This window comes from Hippocampus bargibanti, linkage group LG11, assembly GCF_051943395.1.
Source record: "Hippocampus bargibanti isolate YZ-2025 linkage group LG11, ASM5194339v1, whole genome shotgun sequence".
NCBI lineage: Eukaryota > Metazoa > Chordata > Actinopteri > Syngnathiformes > Syngnathidae > Hippocampus > Hippocampus bargibanti.
In genome coordinates this window covers 10,931,938-10,956,301 of record NC_142744.1, presented here as the reverse complement: position 1 = coordinate 10,956,301, position 24,364 = coordinate 10,931,938, and the positions used below count along the sequence as shown (strand labels likewise).

Here is a 24,364-nt window from a genome sequence, read left to right as displayed (position 1 = left end):
ACTTTAACAACTACTAAAACTGTAACAAAGCGCAAACATGGACAAAAGGCAAATGCTGTCCCCTGGTGGAAGGGAAAAAAATATTGCCAGAGGTCTGACCAATGCTTTATCGGCCCCCCCCCCCCCCCCCCCCCCCCCCCCCCCCCCCCCCCCCCGCAAGAAAAAGCAAAACCCGAACAAATTTAGGAATGGCGTACCACATGACACTTTTCAATTCTCGAATAAATTTGGGAATGGTAGCGAGTGACAACATTTTTATAGTCGATGTGTTCAAACACCATACTGCAGTTCTCAAAGTTTGAATCCCATCTTAAATGACATGAGACAGTCCAAACATCGGAAAAAGAAAAGCTATCTTATTGTGGCTCAGTGGAGTTTTTAGGTCGCGGGAATCGGCTCCCGCTCACCTTTTGACCCTAATTCAGGATAAGCGCGAAAGAAAATAGACGCTATTTAGCCATGCGGTGTTCATATGAAGAGGATTTGTGACCACAGAAGAGTTAACAAGTGCTTTCATCAAAATACTCACCGACTGGGCTGTCTTAATGGCGACAAACCTATGCTGGCCCTCCTTTCCACAAACATAACCAAAGGCTCGGTGGTCTCTGGTGTCCTTGGCAATGTAGCTAATTTCATGGACCGAATGCTGATGTTGGAGGACCTGGACAATGGAGAAACCAAATGTCTCGGCTCATTAACGCCGTGATGTACATATTACAGGGAGGAAAGAATCCGCATCACACATCGCTAAACATTTATTTCTTTGGATATTCATTCATTCATTCATCTATTTATTTGGATATTTACCTGTTTATTTGCCCATTTCTTTATTCATTCATTTATTCAATTATTCATTCATCAATGTATTAATTAATGTTTCTATTTATTTGGATATTTACCTGTTTATTTACCTGTTTCTTTATCCATTCATTTATTCATTCATTTATTTAATTATTCATTTAGTCATTTGTTCATTTTTTATGTTTTTTATTTAGGTGTTTATCTATTTATATACAGTAAAGTCTCGTTATATCGATATTCAAGGGAGTCCGAAAAAATATCGATAGAACCGGGACTATCGATATATCCGACCCTGTTTGCATGTAATTTTCTCCGTGCGTGCATAGAAATAGTATTGATGTAACCGGGACTATCGATATATCCGATATCGATATAACGAGACTTTACTGTATTTATCTATTTGTTTATTTGGGTGTTTATTCATTCATTCATTCATTCATCTATTTATCTATTTATTTATTTATTTATTTATTTATTTATTTATTTATTTATTTATTTATTTATTTTAAGGAGCTTTCACCCATGCTCAACCACATGCATCCGCCCTATTAGCAGGAATAATCCCTGGCTCAAGGGAGCGGCTTTATATTCAACAAATGCAGTGAGGAGCAATCCAAGCGACACCTGAATTAATGTCGAATACAAAAAAAAACTATTACGGCTCCATTCATGAGAGAATCATGTCAGCTTTACGTAAAATGTTTCCATCCCAATGCTTAGCGCCTGCATGGGGGTGATCCCCGTTTCCAAGCATAATAACTCAAGAGAGCGAAGTGTTATTTACCGCCAGTAATCGTCAAATTAAATGACGAGCATTAGGGGACATGAGTTCCCAAACAACAAATGGGCTTGTCAAACATGCTGAGTTTGGTTGGCGAGCACGGCCATTAGCACATCACTCAGACCCAAAATAGATGTTGTCGCAGGGGTACGGGGGTAGGACTTTGTGGCACGGAGGTCGGGGGCAAATGTCACATAACTATAAGTCTGTGCGGCTGGGGTGGAGCCGCAGCGTAATTAGCATTAGTCTGAATGATCATTAAGGGGTGGAACAGCGTGCTAATTATCAGTTAGCACTGATGAGGCGGAGTGGGCCCATCTCGCTGACACTTTGCCGCAGGATTGAGGGGCGGCGAGGCGGGTGGGTGCTTGAATCAGGCCTCTCCATCATCCCATAATGGAACAGCAGGCCCGTGAGCTGGCCAAGGGGAAAAAGGCCAAGATGGAGGTAGAAACAGCCCGTCTCCAAACATGAGCACAGTATTGCTCATTGCACTGTGCTGCATCATTAGCAGACAGATAAGGCCTGAGTATTTCCCGGGCCATGCCTCGATCTTTCTGGGAGAGAAATTCAACCGGTTTCATTCAATTAGTTTCTGCCAAACATTTGCCGCCATCACTCACCATGCCAGAGGATATTTTTTGCAAAGCTTTGCCGTTTGAGGACACCGGTGATTAAAACAATGATCAGAATAACATTGGGAATGACCTCCCTCCCGTGTCAATGTCCTACACCGAGGGTTTTCAACCCTTTTTAAAATTAAATTTCAGAGGCAAACAAACAAACAAACAAACTTCCCAGTACAGCAGCCAGTTGAGCCCTCCAGGAGTAAATACCCATGCATTTATCATGGCCGACTGACACTCACCCCCGATCTTTCACAGTAAATCTTGATCCCTCCAAAGGAGACGGTCAAGTAGATTCTCTGCTTGTGCTCCCCTTTGGAACGTGCCGTGGAAGCCATACCCTGCAGGAAATAAAGGGGGATGGATGTGAGATGATGAAAGCACACGAGTTCGATACAAAAGATTTTGTTGACACCCTCCTTCTCGGGTGAGTGGGCGATGGAGAGGGTCACTGACAGCAGTTACGCGAAGTGTGATCGGACAGCTTGTTCTTTCTGATGCCTTTTCGGAAAGTATCACCTTCATAAGAATTCACATCACCTTGTGCCGGCTGTATAATTGGATCTTTTTCCCTTCCGGGGCCCTTTTCTGTTTCCAGTTTTCAGAACGAGGGCTTACCGCACTTCGGACTGACACGCGTAAGAGCCAGCTGACAACAGTGAATGGAGATTTGCTGACAAAATGCAACGGTCCGTTCGCTCGGGTATTGCTGAGTGAACAATCACGTATTGCTGAGTGAACAATTGAACCACCTTTTGAAGTCTGCCCCCCCCCCACAGGGAAGAGCTTAACTCTAATTAAAAAGACAAAAAACAATTAACATTTCCACTCTGTTCCTCTTGACGCGCGTGACCAGTGGGCTTGTTGTGTGTTTTCTAGAACAAAAGTTGGCAAGAGAAGAAAAGTGAAAAGTAGAAAAGACCCTAAGACTAAGGACTCACGTCCTGACAAAAGCGCAGTGGCATTAACAAGCGGTCGACCTAATTTGGAATCAGCTGCCCATCACCTAGAAACTTTACAGCTCAGCTCATACTACGACAAATGTGTAGAGTCTGTTCCGGTATCTGGTTGTACGCTATAAACACTGTGTATGGTAGGCCTTGAGCCTGGGGTCTGAATGTGATTGGCTAATGGAGGGCAGAATACGAACAAAAGCCTCCTCAAATCCACCAACATGCCTTCTTATGAGGAAGAAGAGTTTGGGGACTCCGAGATTGGTTATTCTACCATATCTCGTGGGTTCTAGATTGTTGATCTGATGCAAAAGGTTTTGATGGACTGGTTGAGACCCATCTAGAGATCCTCAAGTGCCTGGATGGTATGCGCTTGTCATTGTTGATGTGTCTCAGCAGAGTCACGTGGACATTGCCAACATTGTAACGGATTTCTGTTTTATGAAAATGATGAATTTTGGGGACGCTCTGGATTAAAATCAGCACTACCAAATCTGAAACCATGGTCCGAATTTTGAGAAAGGTGCCCGTGTCGATGAGATCCAGGCCCCAGGTGGAGGAACATAGTCATGGGCTGATTGAATGACGAAAAGATGACATTCCTCTTCAGGATGTCTGGGCTCTCGCTTGGAGATAGCGATTGGAGTGAAGTTCAGAGATGGGCATCTGGTGAGAATTACTGCTGGGCACCTGCTGCCTGATGACGTCATCCAGGCAGATCCCATCTGAAGGAGGGCTCGGCAAAGAATTTAGGCATAGTTGAGAGACTGTTTGCTTTAGGATTATCCTGGAATTCCTAAGCCCAAAACCTGTCTGTGGTATTTCTACTTCCACATAACTGCAACGGGGGATGGCCCAGACAACCCGCTCAAACCACAAACCAGTGGGTGAGTCGATCGCTCATGTCAATCAGCCATCTCCATTTGGTGGATTAAGCCTCACAGCAGTGAGAGGCGGCTCGATAGAGATCCTGTCTCTCGTCTTTATCCTCAGTCCAGATAATAGACGTTGTGTATTGATTCAATCTGGCTGTTGGCCACTCACGATCGGTGTCATATCGAGGTTAAATGCTGAAATGTCAGATCCAGGCTGTGAAAAGGTTGTTTTATTGGACTTAACGACTTCGGGTAAACACGGGTATTCAGTGGCTTTTCCACTTCCAAGAACAGGACTTGGAAATGATTTGAAGAACGTCTGGAAATGGTCAAATACACGGAAAATAACGTTTGACGATTTACATTTTGAGGGCATAACCAATTTTAGGATCAAAGAAGCTTTCATGTGACGTGAAGCATCGAGTTTGACCGAGACAAAATTCATTGTACAATCGAATAATGTCTGCCCGCTATTTGTTCTTTCCGTTCATGGCATACTGAAGTGAATTGTAGATTGTGAGTGAGAAGGCAGTACCTTCACTCATTTAAGGGACAATTAAGACATGCTCACACATCTCTTATCCAAATCTGAGTGAGCTGCGGAGAGTTGAACGGCACACACAAGCAAACCCAAGTGTGTACCTTGAGCTTCATCATGGAGTCTTGGCACAGCTTGTCCCCGCGTGCTGCTGTCACCTCATCAATCCCGATCAGTTTGGCCTTGTAGCGAACGCCATCCCCCCGGAAACGCTTAATCAGCCCCGTCTCGGTGCGGTCCTGACCTGCAGCGAGGAAGTCAAAAAGGGGAAGGTGAGGACAGGATGCGCGAGTCGGCCGCTGTGGCATAAATATTGATGGACACGGGAAATGCAGACTGAATTATAAATTAATGGCGAGTGAGGAAATAATGAAGCAAATATTGCTTATACTGTCTTCAACCGAAGACAATATAAGCGGACCAACGTTCACGGGCAGAGGAATCAGAATTCAGAGATACGCTGGTTTGCGAGCGCATCTACATGGTCCTAAGTTTTCTGCCCCCGTCACCCACGCTGATGATGACTGACACACGACACTGACTCATTTTGCCGAATTATCGCCGTCATGGAACGCGTCTGAACAAGGCGTTGATCAATGTGAAAAATGGTTTCCCATAACCTGTTTGGGGTTCTTCACAACTGCTGACGCCCTCCGTGTGCGTACAAAGAAACATTTTCAAGGTCACGAGCACCTTGGAGAATCGGATGATTTCACTCATTCCATTCTAGGTCACGAGAACATCACTTAACGCCGGAGGAAACGGGCCTGCTTTCAGCTTTTTTTGTTGTAAAAACCATCTGGAGGTTTAATGCCAACACCAGATGAGAAGAATTTTACGTACACAAGACATTTTCTCTCAATCTCTGCATTTTTCGTGATTAAAACAAGGTACTTATCTGGGTTAGTCAAATGAATGCAAAGACTTGGTTCTAATGAAAGCGCTTGTCTTGGCTATGCTCACACTCTCATTAATTCATGAGGGTACAATCCTCCAAACGTTGGGGAAGGGCTCGATGATGCTAAAGTCATTAAGGTCTCTCAGCGAGTGAATGTCAAATCTTGACCTAATTTTCACTTGTTTCTCGGCCAAAGGATGATGTGTCTTAAATACAGCCACAATGCTACTGAACTTGTCACGCACACACACTCTATCTACCTATCTATTTACTGTATCTATCTAGCTAGATAGCTAGATGGCTGGCTAGCTATTAAAAAATAGCGAGCAACCTTTTTAACTTTATCTTGGCAGCTGCATAAAATGAGAACCAAGCTTTGTGAGCAGAATTTTTTTAAATCAAAATGCGAATTTCAGTCAAACCTCCGTTTTTGAACATCTCGGTTCTTGACAAATTTGGTTTTCAATCAAAAATTTCCAATTTTTATGCCTTGATTTACAACCGAAAATTGGCTCTCGACCAAACTGAGCGCACCTGAATGCACCATCCGACTCCCCTCTGCTTCCTTTACATCACTTGCATATGTCGCATCTCATTGTGACTGAGGAATGATTCTCGTTTAGCGTTCCATTGTGATCAGGTGTGTTTGTATTGTTCAACTACAATAAAAGCAGACATTGATTAGATTGATCACAATGGGAAATGTTTCAGTTTTTGACCAAATCGGTTTCTGGAACGGACTATGGTCAAAAACTGAGGATTTTTTTAAAATATGAATATATACAAATGAAACAAAAGAACAGATGCTCCTCGTGATTGAAACAATTCTCAGTACAAGAGTGTACTCATCCAGTATTAAGCTGCCCATCTCAATTTCACCGACTCCAACTGTAATGCGTTGTAAAATGCATGCTGCTCCAGTTACATTTTAAACACCATCAGTCAGATTCGGTGGAGCTCGTTCCGATGAACCAGATGTTCGCTGCTATTTGTTTCTTTACATTCATCGTGCCATTTCCCCCTAATGACACTTCAGGAGAGATTTAAAGCGAGGCCTTTGCATACCGAATGAGAATCTTGACACAGCGGCATAACTTGTGAGCAACGTGCTCCGGCTTCCAATGGAGACAAGTGAGTTTGCTGTATTTGAAGACTAAAGGGCTATGAGGCTGTTTCATGGGCTATGAGGCTGTTTCATGTCTTCGCTGTGAGGAAGATGGAGGTGGGTGGGGGTGTGCGAGAGGTGTGGTGACACATTTTCCTCTGGCTTTTTTTTTTTTTTTTTTTTTGGGGGGGGGGGGGGGGGATTTACAATTACCCAAGGTTGAATGGTCTTCACAACATTTCTAGCCCATGAGCGGCAATGCTTATCATGAGGCTTGCCTTGCATCCTAAATGTCTCCTAACACTGCACCGCAAGTCCGCCACGAGGAAGTCCTGGTGGTCCAAAGGTGTCATTGGATTGGGTTGGATTAGCCTTCATTAGACTCTCAGTGGAGAAATTTACATTTCACAGCGGCAAAGTGATGAAAGTAAGAGAAAAGGAAAGGAAGAAGTAGAAAAATAAAATACAGGAGCTGCTGGATAGGCAGCCACTCTTGCGGCGCCATCTTGAAGTCAAAACAACAACAAAAACTAAATGACAAATACAGTGGTACCTCAGTTTACGAATTTAATTGGTTCCCAGAAAGTGTGTGTAAGGTGAAAAGTTTGTCTGCCAAACATTTATTTCCCATAAAAAAACATTAAAAATGAGAATAATCGGTTCCCAGGTCCCCATAAAACAATGTTCTACGAAATAAGCCTTAAAACTACACAAAATATATATTACTTTATGTATAATAAATGTGCTATTGTATCGCAATTAAAGAAATAAACTGTACAGTATAATAAAGTCATTTTATTTACCTTTGTGATGGTCATTGTCAATGGATGGCGAACTTCCAGGTTGCCTGTTCATGATAACCGAGTGAAGTTGCCGTGCTTTCTCTGCGATAATACCCTCACTCACACTGTCCCCGTTTTTCGTTAAGATAAATCAACAAAAGTTTTTCAACCTCTTCTATTGCCTGAGACCGTTGCTTCGACAACACTGAAACACCCTTGGGCACACGTAACAACGGTCGACTTAGCATATTGGTAGCGGGACGCTAAGTCATACATGCGCACACCTCGTTTGTGTTTTTCTATGATCTCCTTCTTCTGGTCGCCCGTAATTTTGTTTAGTGTCCTCTTCATCTAAACACTAGCCTGTGGTGGGGTCTTTTTTGGTCCCAAAACAAGCAAAAGTATCCACTCGATAACAAACCACGTCTGCACTCAAAGAAAGGTGGTGATGAAAACTAGTCCACCAGCGCTCCATGTGGTTTGGTTCATTTGCCAAAAACTAATTCGTATGCCAAGATTATATTCTCACAAATTTAATGTTCGTAAGGCGAAAAGTTTGTAAACTAAAGCGTTCGTAAGTTGTGGTATCACTGTAATATAACAACACAAGTCATTCATTCTTCAGCACTTTCCGCACCTTCTTTGTTACATGAAGCAGTTGTAGTTGAAAGACGAGAGGATCAATGCATCCTTTTCACCAGTGGATCAGGTGCGTCATGGTGGATGGCGCACGTACTACAAGCGAAATGTTGAAAGCAAACACGAAGCTGGAGCATCCATTGATAAAAAGAGATTGTCTCAGATCTCCATGTAAATCCACTTCAATACCAAGCCACGACAGTTCAACATATGCATCGGCGCTCTGCGCTGACGCTCCTTCCTTCTCTAATTGGGCTTTTCAAGCCATGTATCCATCCAGCCAGCAGAACCGACCTTTCCGCTGAACAAAGTGGTACCAATCGAGAGCTTTGCCGCATCGTCGGATATTTTAAACAGCTGGAAAGCAAACGCCCCGGACCAAATTCTACGATCGTTTGCACGCTGGCTGTGGAAAAGGAGAGAGGAAATTACACTGGGCCAAGTCGTGTTTTGGGGCTTGTCTCTCACTAGAATGGGGACGGCAAGAGGGGACGGGGGACAGATGGCAGCAGATGGAGTGTCAGAAGTGTCCCTCTAGATATAAAATCTTGGCAATGGTGATTTTTTTTGAGAGGGGGATGGCATAGAGTAAGTTTAACCTTTGACCCCCTGTGAGCATGTCCCGGTGTTGGCTTGTCGCCTCGCGTTAAGATGACACGCCCCCCTCTGGCTAATCATAATTGTCTCACTCACTTTTACGACGTCGACGTAATACGTCCGGCGGATTGTCTCGAATGGATGATGTTCAGGGAAGGCAAACGTGCATGAACAAAATAACGTTTGTAAGCCTCGGCAAACACGGGCGCGAATTAACGGAGGGTTAAATGATGGATGGTACTCACAGAGTTAACGAGGGGGATTGTTTACACGATCAATAAAGTAACAATGATCATGGTTTGCCGCAAAGATTTTCCGCGCTGTTATGACAGAATCGAGGTAAATGAAACAGGTGATTGTAATTAAGGTCACTTAGTATTCCTATGTGATGGATTGGTGTCTGCCCGGGTTTTTTTTGCCCCTGCTATCTCTCTCTCCCTCTTTCTCCCTCCCTCTCTCTCCCTCCCTTTCCCTCCCTCTCCCCCCTTCCCTCCCGCTCTTTCGCGCTCTCTCCCTCCCTCACTCTCCCTGTCTCACTCTCTCCCTCCCTCTATTTCTCCCCCTCTCTTCCCCATCTCTCTTCTCTCTCTCTCCCTCCCCCATCTCTGTCTCTCTCTCTTTCTCTATCTCTCACTCTCTCTCTCCCTCTCTCCTTATAAATGAAATGTATTATCTACCTCTTTCATTATGTCACTCTCTGTCTCTCTCTCTCTCTCCCCTCCTCTCTCTCTCTCTCTCTCTCTATCTCTCTCTCTCTCCTCCTCTCTCTCTCTCTCTCTGTCTCTCTCTCTCCATTCCCTCCCTACCCCCTCGTACCTGCCAAATGACATACGTCTTGGGTGATCCCATCACAAGTGGACAGATTACAGGGAGAGAGCAGCAGTTGCTATGGAGACAGAGTAAAGCATTTGTGACAGTGAGCTTACATGCCAATCGGGTTCAAACATTTTGTTCATTTGGTCTGAAAATCACAAGCAAGAAAAAAAGAATAGACGTGCCCTCGGCTGCTCATGTAATTTGCGCCTCGTGTTCACATGCGCATAAACGTTTCTCAAAATACGACCGAGCTTAGTGCTAAATTTGCGTGGCGCTTTTGGAGTTGGGAGGCTGACTAGCGGACAGTAACAGTTAGCCTCATTTCATGAAATCCCGTCTGCTAATGCGGAAGAAGGCATAAATAAACCGCAAGCGTGGAACTGTGAGTGGACATGCTCCAAATACATCATGCTTTTTTCTCTGAATTTAGATGAGACTTGTTCTCCAGAAATTTGGAATAACATACCCGAGAGTGAATAATGGTTTAATTTGACCCACGCTTCTTGTCTCCTTTTTATCCATTCTTTCGGCGTTCTTAATCCGTTCTTTCGGCGGAAAATGTTCACTGGAGTCTTTGTGTGTTAAAAAATGTTCTAAAATTCGGATCATGCTTACAACAGAATTCTTAGAGCATTACCAGGTAGGCTTAGTCATGCTGGTGAGGTGAGACCAGGGTGAATGGGGGCAATCAGGGCCAGTCATAGACCAAAGTCAGTCAGGACGTATAGTCCTCTGCCCCCCCTAACCTTAGGGCAGGGACCTATCATGCAGAGGTCTGGCACCCCACCTCTGGACAGTAGGGATATATATATATATATATATATATATATATATATATATATATATATATATATATATATATATATATATATATATATATATATATATATATATAGTAAAGTCTCGTTATATCGATATTCAAGGGAGTCTGAAAAAATATCGATATAACCGGGACTATCGATATATCCGACCCTGTTTGCATTTAATTTTCTCCGCGCTATTTCGATAGAAATAGTATCGATATAACCGGGACTATCGATATATCCGATATCGATATAACGAGACTTTACTGTATATACTATATATATATATATATATATATATATATATATATATATATATATATATATATATATATATATGGCCAGAGCTACCAAGAAATACTACCAACAAATTTTTGTTCGCTGACGAAGCTTCTCGGATGAGGAACAAAACATCCTACACCTTCAAAGAAGTACAGATGACGGCTGAAGAAACCTTCTCATCGATGGACCACTCCTGTACGACTGAGAGCTTACACAGATGTGCTGCTGTAAAAGTGAAAAATATCAAAATAGAAGTGTTTTTTTAGCTTGTGAACTAAATAATGAATCACATTTCCAACACCTGCCATGCACATTTTACATCACAAAGCAAAAGCCAGTTTTACAAGCCGCCGATATGACACCCGTTTGGAGTTCAGCGCCCGTCGGTGCATTGGAAATGTGACTCGTGCGCTATCAATCACCCCCTCCCCCCACTATGTTTTGTCAACGTATGTTTCATCATCCTGGTCCTTGACGTGTCCTTCACCTGCGCCACGCTTGCATCTGCCGCAAGTATCCCGTCCATTGACGTCGCCCCCATTTCCATTTATATGGATCTAAATCGCAGTTTAGTGGATTGAGATAGTCCCGCCCCTCCGCCTTCTGATTAACGTGGTCAGGTCAGGGGCAAGATATCCCCCCCTTATGATGAGTCGCATGGCCATGTGTATGATAGCCATTCTTTCTAAGCCCCCCCTTACCCCCCAGTCCACTTAGCTGAAATCGATGGGTTTTCCTCCAACCAAGACATTTAACAAAACGGGCCAACAGAGCCAGCGAAAGACCCACAGAGGACTCACACCGCCGCTTTTTACCGTCGGGCCGCATAAATTGGATTCACCGAGTTGACTGGAGTGTTTTTTTATTCATGGGAAGAAAAAAAAGAGTAAAAATGGAAACGTTCAAGTGAGGTAGGCAAATGAGAACGACTCCTCTTGCTGCTCACTTTCCCGTCGCCCTGAATCACACTCCTTTCACTGTTCTACTCCCCCTCCCACCTTCTCTCAGTCAGTTCATTTTCATTTCAATCTCGGAGCGAAACTGTTCACAGAATGCCTCGTCCTATTACATCACCCACTGCGTTCATCAAAGCGACAGGATGTGAATTAACCTGTCCGTGACACCTAAATCACGCCGCTATCCAAAGCCCGGAGGCTACACGGAATAGCTGTTACTACATCTGGATCGCCGGAATGAGACAGCGATGCCTCTCCATGAGTCCGACTGAGTGAAGCGGCTCGCCGTGGAGTCCAAAATTATTTTGCACTTTTCAAACATCCCTTTTAGATTTTCGACGTCTGCCAAGGAGGAGAAGGGCAATCGTGTCAAGAATAGTTTTCGTCTTTCCGTGGATCGGAGATATGTATTCAAAGTGCAATTAACATGACGATTTGAGCGCCACTTCAAATGTGACACTTTTGAATCTCGACCAAAGAGGTCAATTAAAGGTCAATTTCGGTCATTTTCACTCATTCACCGCCGGACATGGGCAAAAATGTGTCCACTCCAGTGCCAGGGTTTTTGTCATTTTCACTCAAATTGCAGGACCCACAGAGTATTGAGTTTTAAGGGGACATCATCATTCAATGCTGCGTAAGAAACATTAGACTCTCCTCTTTCATCAGAAAAAAAACGAGTGAATTCCTAAGTTATTTGGGTCTGGAGTTGTCTAAGCTTGAAATGGGGGCGGCTGTACAAATACAATACAATAATATAATAATCATACATTTAATTTCTAAGCGCCTTTCAAAACTCTCAAGGACACTTTACAGTCACAGGATTTTTTTGTGCGGGTGAGCAGCGGCAGCCATTCGCACCAGCGTTCACTCTACCCATACATATTGACTTATATAGCGCTTTAACAACAGTTGAAGCTGTAACAAAGCGCAAATATGGATAATATGCAAATACTGCCCCCTTGTGGAGGGGAAAAACATTGCCAGGGGTCTGCCTAGCGCTTTATCGGCACCCCCGCAAGAAAAACCAAAACCCGAACACATTTTGGAATAGCGACCAGTCCTCCTTTGAGATGTTTATGTTCTTTAGTGGTTTTCATGGAATATTTTGGCCTTAAAATTTTCAGAAATATTTCCCCCCAAAAAATAATTTTTGAGACACTATGAACAAAAAACAAGTCAAAAAATGCAAACAAATTATGTTTATAGTTACTGTGCCAAAACAGAAAATTATCACGAAATCGAGAAAAAAATTCCGCCTGGCAAAGTAATTTTAAAAGATTACAGAAATGAAACGCCATTTTTATAGATATCCCAGCATGCACCGCACACCAGAGATGCACCCCTACTTACGTGACGTCACGGTAGGTATCGTCTCTGACCGAAAAATCTACACACAATGCATTTTGGGTACTTTGTTTATTCTGAAAACTTCGTGTTGATCCGTGTTGATGGCGAAATTTGAAGGAAAACACATAAATAACGCGATTGTGAATCGTTGCACCAAGACTACTATTTTATACTAGCTGACACAAATCCCCAGCAGACAAATCAGCCCATTTCCAACGGAGCTTAGGCGCCATCTTGTGCATTTTCTGGGACGCTACATTGCAGTCCAGATGCCTCAAAATGACAGAATAAATTCTTTAATCGATTGCAAACATTTATGCTTTCCTCTTCAGAACTATTTGAATCATATTCTTAACTGGATGAGTAACAAGAAAGCATATTCTCCGAATCTGAAGCCATTTTTTTGATTCTCGAGCAAGTCTTGGTGTGACGTCACGAACAAGGGGGCGGCACCTTCTGAAACTGAAACTTTCTGAAGTCACTTTGAAGTAGTTTTGGGACACTAAGTCATTTTTATTGGTCTTTTTCATTTGACTAAAAATATCAGCATGCGTGTTTTGGGTATTTTAGATGCTATAAAACCTTTTTCTGATGTCAGTTAGGAAACAAAAAAATGGTGTTGGTTGTCCTTTCAGGCTTATATAAGAACCTGAATTGGTTTGTACTGAAAATAAACATTTAATTAAATATATGCTCTATAAAGACATGTACTTGTACAACCGGAGAGAATACAATATATGTTTCTACAAAAATGTTCGTATGTACCGTTGTTCGTAACTCGAATGTTCATAAATAGGGGAGTGTCTGTACTTCTATGGTGTGAAATGGAGTCGGTGGCTGCTGCCGGTAGTTGCAAAACCTGTTGTGGCTCAATATTACTTTAAATATAAGGCACAGGATCATCTTTTGAAGAAAATGAAAGCTTATGGCTGCGCCTTACAGTCTGGAAATTACAGTATTATTTTGAGTTTGCAAACAAGAGTCAACTCTACCTTTGATCCTCCTGGACTCCTTCCTCTGGATGGTTTTGACACCCGGCTGGATTTCGGCTTCCGCTGACATCCTCCACCGTTTAATCCACCAGTTAATCCAACGCCAACTCCCACAAGGGCTTCCCCGGGACTTCCGTCTTTCTTACGGCCGCGTCACGGTCGGAACGGTCAATCTCACGTTCATGCCGTAACGCGCGGCGGCACTCCCTCGGGAAACAAAGATCCAGCCTTGATCAATCGCCTCCTGTTCACTCGGCCATGACGCGCGCCCGTTAGCAAACAACGCACGAAAAGTTCGGTGATTCTCCGGAGAAAAGCTTCACATGTGATTTGACATCCTCTGCGGAAAGCCCCCACCTTGAAGGTCAAGTATCACATGGTCGAGCGGTGCTCATTTCTGAATGTTCACCTATGGCTCGGGAATAATTCCCCCCAAGGGAGGCGGCGGCATTGATTGAATCAAGGATTGTTCTTCACAGTAGGTCAGGAGTAGCGATTATTCCCTCGCGGAGAATATCCGACGTGATTCGGCAGCTTCTTCACAGTCGTTGGCTCTGAAACCTGCGAGAAGACGAAGAGAATGAGACGGCGTTAGCGTCGGAGCAGAGGTGGTTCCAAATTCAACTGACACCCCCACACCAGCAGCAGCAGATTTAGATGACAAGATTAATTGAACACGACACATGGCAGGCAACGATTCAACAAAGATGTTATTATCTCCGCTGGATCTTCGGTTCTTCACGAAAGATCTACTAGAGCGAGCTGCTTGGAGGCCACCCTTGAAGGTCAAGGATTATTTCAAATTATCAAAGTCAAAAAAAGTCAAAGTCAGCTTTATTGCCAAATATGCTCATATTATAATAATTTAATAATAATAATAATAATAATTTGTTTAGTTAAGACTCTGCCATGGTACAGTATTTTGCTTTTCTCAATGATATGTCATCTTCAATAATGTCATGATGTCTGTCTTCCGCCATATTTACTTAGACTGTATAACCTTCTGATACGCAGAGTGAAGCAAGTTGATTCTTGGAGCCATCCGGTAACCTTGATACACTGCTTACTGGAGACTTTGTGGAGACAGACTGATAAAAGCTAGGAATTGTTTTGGAAGAATGCCGCCACGGTGTCGCGCCATAGTCTTGATACCGCCCTTCTGATGAAATAAATATTTTTTGTGTCCATGATGTGGAGACACAAGTGATCGTGCAGCCATTGTCTGTAAATCATGTGTGTCCGGAATATTCTGCAAATAAACCCTTCGAAGGTACTGTTCATCGACTCCAGCTTTTATTTGGATTAACAAAATCATCCAATATTAACGAACACGCGAAGGAGAGAAGGCCACTCTCCTCCAACAAAGGGGAGCCATGTTGGAACGTTTTTCATGTTCTGCTTGCGAGTAAATAGCAAAATAAAAAAGCTAGAGTGGTTCTTCTGTGCATTTTTTTTTTGAGAAGATCATGCCCGCAGCAAACGACAGACCGAAGTGGGAATCCTGGCAAGGCCGTCTCTAATTTGGAACCCCCCCACACCCCCCACGTGGTGCTTTAATGCCCTTGAATCATCTGCTGCTAAAAGTGGCGCATAGCCAAACATGCTCCTGTTGGCAGGGCGATGGGTCTTTGTCGGAGAAAGTCCAGCCCGAAGACTGTTGAAGCTTCGTGACATGCGTGTTGCGATTCTGCGGACTCACTGATTAATTTTAATCAAGACCAGGGGTCTCAAAATCATTTCACATGGTGGGCTACATATGGCCTCGGTAGATGTCAAATGGGCCGGACCATTAAAATTATACCATATATGCTATAAATAACCAAAATACTGAAACTTGTTGAAAACACACCAAGCATAAAGGTTTCCCACGCATCTCTGTAAAAAAAAAATATGACATGGCCCGTTTTTCATTGAAAATGCTTCACTCCTTATCTACTTTTCTCCGTTTGGATAATGACATTTTGGCTAATGAGGGTGTTGAAATCGCGGGTGAAAAAGCACCACTCTGCCCCTAGTGGACAATCTTTGAATTGCACATCTAAAAAAAAAAAAACAAATTCCATGTCGTTCGTGCATTTTTTTGTACTTTTAAAAACATCTTGCGAGCCTGATCAAACCTCCTTGGGGGCTGGTTCCGGCACGCGGACCGTATGTTTGACACCCCTGATCAAGACTAAACTAAAGAAATAAGCGTTCTTATTTTTGATCTGAGAACGATGGAGGACATTTTGCAAGGTCTCCAAATGAATCTGCTCAAGTTCTTCATTGTAAAGGAAGCGGATGGCACGTGCCATTTTTTGGCATTGGCGCGTTGTCAAAATTTGGATTGCCAATCGTGAGTCGCCGCCATTTTTCGAATGTCATTCCAGAGTCACTTTTTCTGACGTCAACGTGGAGCTCTTGTGCATTACAAACAGTTGTACTTGACGTTCGAATCCAATCTTAACTCATTCACTGCCATTCCCGAATTTATTCAGGAATTGAAAAGCGTGACGTGGAGCGCCATTCCCGAATTTGTTTGAGTTTTGTTTTTTTTCTTGCCGATAAAGCGCTGGGCAGACCTCTGGCAATGTTTTTCCCTTCCACAAGGGGGCAGCATTTTCCTTTTGTCCATGTAGGCGCTTTGTTCCAGTTTCAGCTGTTGTTAAAGCACTGTATAAATAATACATAAATATAAATAAATAGATAAAAAAAAATAAAAAATAATTAATAGAAAACTTTTAAATAGATAAAAAACAGACAAATACATAAATAAATATAAAGAGAAATATAACTAAATAACTAAATATATAACTAAATAAATACATTAATGGAAAGCTAAATAAATAAATAAATAAATAAATAGAGAGCTAACTCAATAGAAAACTACCTAACTCAATAAATAGATAAAAAAAACTAAATAATAAATAAATAAATAAATAAATACATAAATAAATAAACTAAATAAATAGACCAAAAAATAAATAAACAAAAGAAGAATTACACACATTAATAAACACACAAACAAACAAACAAATAAATAAATAAATAAATAGAGACAGGTCTCATTGCATTTCACGTAAGCGAGTTGATGCATTTTTTTTTCTTCTTCAACCATTGCTATCTAGGTCACCCAAACCCCAGCGTGTTCACCGTGTTTTAACAGCTCCCACAGCCTTGTACGATTTGGGTCAGAGTTAACGAGCATCGCTGGTTCCTCCAGTTTTACTCTCGACTGTTACCGGATGTCAAAAGCCATCTCTTATTTATATTTTTACTCATTTTCATGCCACTGTCTCGTGTGTGTGTGTGTGTGTGTGTGTGTGTGTGTGTGTGTGTGTGTGCGTGTGCGTGCGTGTGTCTCATTTTGGCTCATCATTCGCCTCCATCGTCCTCCCGCCATCTTTCAATAAACGCTTCTTGTCGCGATAAGGCCACCGAGATCACCGAAAAAATGTAACAAGACCGCAAAGCTGACCCACGGCGCGACCAATTTAGACCTGTGCCGTTCATAACTTTAAATAAACCGGAAAACCACGACGCGTGTCTTAAATGTCATCTTCGCAGTTTTGGAGAGATGGCATGAAAACATTTCTGCTTCATTTACACCGACTAGTAATTAGGATTCTGCTGAGATGGCAACGCTGGAGGAAAAGTCAAGCAAAGTGATTAGTGCTCATACCGATGGCAGATTGTTTGCTCAATTGTACCAAATTTCACGGGAATCCGTCCATTTTTTAGCCATATGACCAAGCGTGCAATGAAAGAAACATTTTCGTTCCAGTAAGTAAAATAAGAGCATAACATTGAAATACAATAGAATCCTTGCCAAAAACCGAAATAGGCGGCGAGGGGAGGGGGGTGAGATAGCGGCATCGCAGCTCATCATGCTGAACCACACTCGCGCTCATTGCTTCCCCCGATTCTGACAAGATGGAGGACCTCTGACTCGGATTGAAGAGTCAAGTGTCAGAGTGCGAGTGGAAGGAGGGGAAAACTCATGAATTGAATCTCGTTGGATGTTTGCAGCACCCTCATTTGTTTTCCGCTGAGGAGCGATGCCCCATTGCTTCGGGGTGAGCAGCTACATCTGGAAAGCTAAATAGGCGCTGCCACGCAGTTACTCGGTTGTGCAGATTTGTGTCAAGAGCCTCAGAACTGCTACAGAGTTGGGAACAGTTAACCCAAGCCGGGGAGGGCGACACAGAGGGCGGGAAAGTCCTACCCTTGAGTCGAAACAGGTCATAGTAAATAGCCATCAGGGAGGAACTGTTTGGATGGCGCTCATGCCGATTTTTTGGTCGCAAGTTGACTCCACGCGAGCCTTAGAGCCGAATAGCTCTGCTCTTGTTATAACGATGAAATGCTTTTTTCCCAAATTGTCCAAAGCACCTTGTGTGATGGGTCTTCCCCGAGGTGTTGTCGATACAGTGTTGATTCATTTTATTGGAGTCTAGAAAGTCTCTGCAAACACCACTGCATAGCCCCCTCCCCCGTAGATTTGATTATTGTTGTGATGTTCTTTTTATTTGGCTCTCCGGCATCTTTCATTTTGATCTTTTATCGTATTTTGGCTTCCTGCCCGAATGCTTTTCTCCCGCAGCCTCATTTTCTGTCTCACTCTTGAACAAACAACATTTTTTTGCAAAAAATTAGCGTATGCAATTAACATTAAATATGTCAAATTATTTTTACAGTACTGAGGAGCCGTTCATACTGTATGTCGCAATGAGTGTCATGTCTGATTTTATAGCATTTTATATCATCACACTTTTTAATCCGGCATTGGCGGCAATGGAAGAAGAAAATAGAAAATAAATAATAAAAATTAAAAACAAATTACAGAATAAACAAATTAATAAACCAATAAACACATATCTAACTAGCTCAGTAGCAGAGTAGCTAAGTAGCTAACTAGCGAACAAGCTAGCTATCTAGCTAGCTAAATCATACATGTTAAGTCTCACAATTCGGTCGGGAGACTCCCGATTTTGATACTCATTTTGACACAATACTCACTTTATAAAGCAAGTATTGATACAATACAGGGCGGCCCGGTAGTCGAGTGGTTAGCACACCGACTTCACAGTGCAGAGGTCGCCGGTTCGCGTCCCGGTCCGGCCTCCCTGTGTGGAGTTTGCATGCTCTCCCCGGACCCGCGTGGGTTTTCTCCGGGTCCTCCGGTTTCCTCCCACATCCCAAAAACATGCATGGCAGGCAGATTGAACACTCCAAATTGTCCCTAGGTGTGAGTGTGAGAGTGACTGTTGTACGTCTTTGTGTGCCCTGCGATTGGCTGGCAACCAATTCGGGGTGTCCCCCACCTCGTGCCCGAAGACAGCTGAGATAGGCTCCAGCAACCCCCGCGACCCTAATGAGGAATAAGCGGTACGGAAAATGAGATGAGATGATACAATACAGACAGTTCATTTGTAAGGTGAAACAAAAGAAAATGTAAAAAACAAAATGCATTTTTATACTAATTGAATGTATAAATAAAAAATGAAAGCATTGTTGTGTTTTATTCACTTGTAATTTACACTTTTCATAGCGGTGTCCGGTGCCACCATGTCTGGACATTAGGGATATATAAATGGCGCCGATACGACCAGTCAGACTTTAGTTCGCTGACGAAGCCTCTTGGATAGGAGGCGAAACGTCCGAAACCTTCACTTTTGTACAGATGACGGCTGAAGAAACCTTCTCATCAATTTACACTTTTGTAATGCTCACATTATTTTAACACGCCCACATAGTCGCGAGTATGAAAATCTCCCAATTTATGATTTCTGAAACTTAACATGTATGCTAGATAGCTAAATAGCTTTATAGCTAGATAGCTTGATAGTTATTTGACATATAATCATAGTTTCAAGTCCAGTGTTGGCTTTGACTTTTGAAGCGTCTTCTTCCAGAAAATTCTCAAACTATTGAAAGATTATCAGAGAGCAAGCAGGAGTTTTGTTTCCCGGACTTAAGCGGCACATCTATTGGATTGTTTTTTTTAATGGAACTCCAGAAGAAGCAAAAGAGTTCAGGCACTCCACACATCAATTATATCCTCCAGTCCCAAAGCCCTAAACACGCTTGATTGAAATGGAAAAGTGATTATCTTCGCCGCGACTCATTTATTTATCAAACGGCTACAGAAGTCACATTTTCCAAATCCTTCTTTCATGGAACATCTTTGAGAAGCCACGAAGACTTTGGGTTTTTGCCAAAATTGCAGCTTTGGTTTGAAAAAGCCTGTCCGAGAAACGAGAACGTCCGACATGATTTGAAAAGGTATGGCATGTCGAACGAAACTTTTCAGCAAGATATTTGCTTTTGTCAGAAGTCACTCCCCTATTCAAGCCCAAAATGGACGAACGGCGATTTATTTAAAGTATAGGGAACATATTTTTTTATTTACTACAAACAACTACTACAATAAACCACATACTAAGTGTATGGATCCAGTTCCTTTTTACAATGACAGAAAAAGAATATCGCCTAACTCACAATCCTGTACGCGCATGTAATTAGGAAGTCTTCCAAAACACACCTCAACGCCCGCCATTAATCTCACTTGAGTTGCGGCGACGTATGGAGCCACAAGAGGCGTGAAACTGGTGTCATCTCATATGTTATCGCACTCTGGAGACTTTGGGGATTAAAATCACGCCCGGCGCAGCCCATCGGAAGCTAATCATGCAGCTAATGATAAATTAAATATCCCACGTCTTGTCGTTACAACAGCGTGGCAAGGTGAAGACCTTGCTTGCGTCTCTGCAGAGTTTCTCCCAAAGTCATTTGGTTGTACAACCCCAAACCAGGGAGCAGATACAAGTTCGCGTGAAGCCTCATGACACTTGATGGCTGATTAGAGCAAACATCATGCGGTCCCCCCCCACGGAGAACTGATCTAAAGCGTCTTGTCAGTAGACGTCACACCGGCCGCTGTCACTGCGCCAGATGCTAGCTAGCTGCTCGTCGCGGAAAGAAAAGCAAGAGCGAGTCCCCCGCCGCGACCAAAGTGATTTTGACTTAATTAAGAAGGTTGCGCATCTTCTTTTCCTTTCGGGGTCGCCACAGCGAATCAGTAACCTCCATCTTCAGAGGTATGATACGCATGTTTGTTTTGGCCAAGCTTTTACGTCGAATGCCCTTCCTGACACAACCCTCTGTATTTATCCGGGCTTGGGACCGGCACAAGAAGACTTATGTCCCTTTGTGCCTACAGAACAAGCAAGTCGCTCAGTAAAAGGCTCCCAAACACAAAATGGTCATCAGCACAGCAACAATCAAAAAAGCAAAACGATACTCACCATTTGATGACAATGCTCTTATCTCACCGTGAAATGGGCATCTCTTTCCGTATATTACATCACAAACAGGACTACAAAGTCTACGTTTACAGCTCATTGATTTATCTACTATTCATCTAAAGCAGGGGTGCTCATTACGTCGATCACGATCGACTGGTCGATCGCGGAGGTAGTACTGGTCGATCGCAGCGTGACAGTAAAAAAAAACATTTGTCAGCCTATCAAACGTCCCGTCACTTGATTGACATACAGGGCAACCATTCAGATGACAACTGAATTTTTACCTTTAGGTCGCCGTGCATGCGTAAACAACGGCGCTAAACGCAGCAAAATTTACAAGCTAGTCCGCGAATTACCTCAGATTTTAAGCCCTTGCTAAAACATATGGTGATCAAAATGAGTGAGAAACCGGGAGAAAGTAAGGGGGCAAAACATATTACTTTCATACGGAATGGGAAAATGTGGAGCGCCATTTTCGGACTGTTCATGGAAAATAAGACATTGACTTCACGCCGAAAAGCCAGCTGAGAAAGAGAACGAAGGACGAACTAAAATCCAAGTTGTCCGGACAGCAGTCATTTTTCACTCAACATACTTCAAAAGCGAAAGTCGCCACCGAAGCATCTTTCCGGGTGAGTCACGCCATCGTTAAAAACAATAAGTCCTTCCAAGACGTAGAGATGGTAAAAGAAGCATTCGTTGAAGCAGCTGACTCCTTGTTCAGAGACTTTAAAAATAAGGCAGAGATATTATCTTCAATCAAAGCTCTGCAGCTGTCTGCGCTGTGAAGCCATGGCTGAGGATTTAACCCAGCAAATGTGGAAAGACATCGGAGATTGTGAGTGTTCTCACTGCTGAAGTCCAGGGCTCATGGGCAGTTCTGTAACTTAGTCACACAGGAAAAGTACCCCAACATGAGGAAATGTGCTACCTCCTTGACTGCATTATTCGGCTCCATTGATTTATGTGAGTCAGCCTTTTCCTACATGAAGATCATTAAGTCCAAATACCGTTCCACCATGAATGATGAACATTTGGAAATGTGCTTGAGGCTGGCTGTCAGCAGCTACTGTACGGACTATGCATTCCTGGCTGATTCAATTCAGAGCAAGTCATCAAAGTAAACTCTGGTAATTACAAAAAATGTTAATAGTTATTTATGTTATGTATATGTAGTTATTATGAATGTTGTGCAATATTGGCTTATTCAGTTATGCAAGGTACATCAACATACATTGTACATAGTACATTGTACAGTTTCTGTCCTGGGGCCCCTTCTCTTTATTATATACCTTCTTCCCCTTGGAGATATCTTCCGCAAATTTGGAATTCATTTTCACTGCTTCGCGGATGACACCCAGCTCTACCTCTCCAGTAAACCCGACGCCTCTCTTCCACCTGCATCCCTTACACTTTGCCTCTCAGAAATCAAATCCTGGTTTTCTCATAACTTTCTCAAACTAAACAGCGAAAAAACTGAACTTCTCCTTGTCGGTACAAAATCCACCCTTCACAAAGCAAACAGTTTCTCTCTCACTATTGACAATTCTACCGTGTCCCCCGCCCTTCAGGTTAAGAGCCTGGGTGTCATCCTTGATAGCACACTATCTTTTCACTCCCACATAAATAACATAACCCGGTCTGCATATTTTCACCTCCGCAATATCAATCGTCTCCGTCCCTCTCTCACCCCTCACACCACTGCTATCCTCGTCCACAGTCTCGTCACCTCCCGTATCGATTATTGTAATTCACTTCTTTTCGGGGTCAATCAAAAATGTCTCCATAAACTCCAACTAGTCCAAAATTCCTCAGCCCGGATCATCACAAAAACCCCCTCATTTCACCACATCACTCCTGTCCTCCAACAGCTCCACTGGCTCCCTGTTAAACTCCGTATTGAATTCAAGATACTTCTGTTTACATTTAAAGCCATCCATAACCTTGCCCCCCCCTATCTGTCTGACCTAATTCAAATCTCCGTTCCTTCTCGGGCCCTCAGATCCTCTTCCTCCCTCCACCTCTACACGCCCTCTGCCCGTCTCACAACGATGGGGTGCAGAGCTTTCAGCCGCTCCGCTCCTAAACTCTGGAACTCACTTCCACCCAACATCCGCAACATTGACTCCCTTCCTACTTTCAAATCTCACCTGAAAACCCACCTCTTTAAACTTGCTTACATGGTCTAATTTATTATGCTGTTTTATTATTTATTGCTTTATGCATGATTTTACTGTTTTGTGTGTTGTCTTTGTTGTAAAGTGTCCTTGAGTGTTCAGAAAGGCGCTTGTAAATTAAATGTATTATTATTATTATTATACAAAGAATCCTTAAAACATTTGAAAATAATTATGTTTTGCATTTTTCTCATGGATAGATCATTTTGACTTGGTAGTTTTTATAAGTAGCTCGTATGCTGAAAAAGTGTGAGCACCCCTGATCTAAAGTGTTCAAATTATTCAGACAGAACAAATGTTTAGTCAAATCAAATATTGTTGATTAGCAAATTCTTAATGGGAAGTCGTCATTGAGGAATGAAGCAAGACGGTCGTAAGAATCAATGTTAGCAAAGTATGAGCAGAATATGGCACAGTCGTTTTGGGAGCTGCAAGTCAAGTCACAAGTCAAAAGCTTCAAGTACTGTATCAGTGCCAAACTCGAGTTCCTGTGGGAGCAAAAATAAATTAAAAAATAAAGTACATTTGCATTCCCACCCAATCGCAAGTAGAGTTGTGTTGTTATGTAATGTAGTCAACTGGTTGTTGAAAATAAACAAATAAAAATAAACAAATAAATAGATTAAGTAATTAGTTAAATTACATTAAATTAAATAAAAAATACAAATAAAGTACAAACAAAACAAAACAAAATACAAACCAAATCCCAACACCAATAAAATAAAATAAAATAACATAAATAAATAAAATAAAAATAAAATAAAACAGGATGTCCAGAATATTAACGTTTTGAGTGACAACAGTTCCAAGAGTGGTCGCATCTTATCATATTGTCAGTATACAAAGATATAGATACCAAAATATGTGGAATTGTCGCGGCTTTTGGGCCAGGAGATGTGAGACTCTCTTTTCGTCAATGGATGCGACAGCTTCGTGTTTTTCAACATTTAGCTTGTAGCAGATGGGCACATTTCACCATGACGTCCCTGATCCACTGGTGAACAGAACGCTTTGATTCTCTCTTTCATCAAGAACTGCTTCATACAACAAAGATTGAATGACTCATTGTGTCTTTTATGTTGTCATATTTTTTGTTATTTTGTTCTT

General features: G+C 42.5%; 1 protein-coding gene across 4 annotated transcripts in view; it reads right to left on the bottom strand.

The window, feature by feature from the left end:
• Nucleotides 1–24,364, bottom strand: part of dab1b (DAB adaptor protein 1b) — an 86,165-nt gene that overhangs the window by 12,182 nt on the left and 49,619 nt on the right. For all 4 annotated transcript variants that reach the window (XM_089007388.1, XM_089007386.1, XM_089007389.1 and 1 more), the window contains exons 2-5: nucleotides 13,795–14,355; nucleotides 4,679–4,818; nucleotides 2,451–2,549; nucleotides 530–661 (exon numbers count right to left, since the gene is read on the bottom strand). In XM_089007388.1, the coding sequence (XP_088863514.1) occupies nucleotides 530–661; nucleotides 2,451–2,549; nucleotides 4,679–4,818; nucleotides 13,795–13,864 (441 nt within the window). In that variant the 5' untranslated portion in view covers nucleotides 13,865–14,355. The remainder of the gene's footprint in view (nucleotides 1–529; nucleotides 662–2,450; nucleotides 2,550–4,678; nucleotides 4,819–13,794; nucleotides 14,356–24,364) is intronic.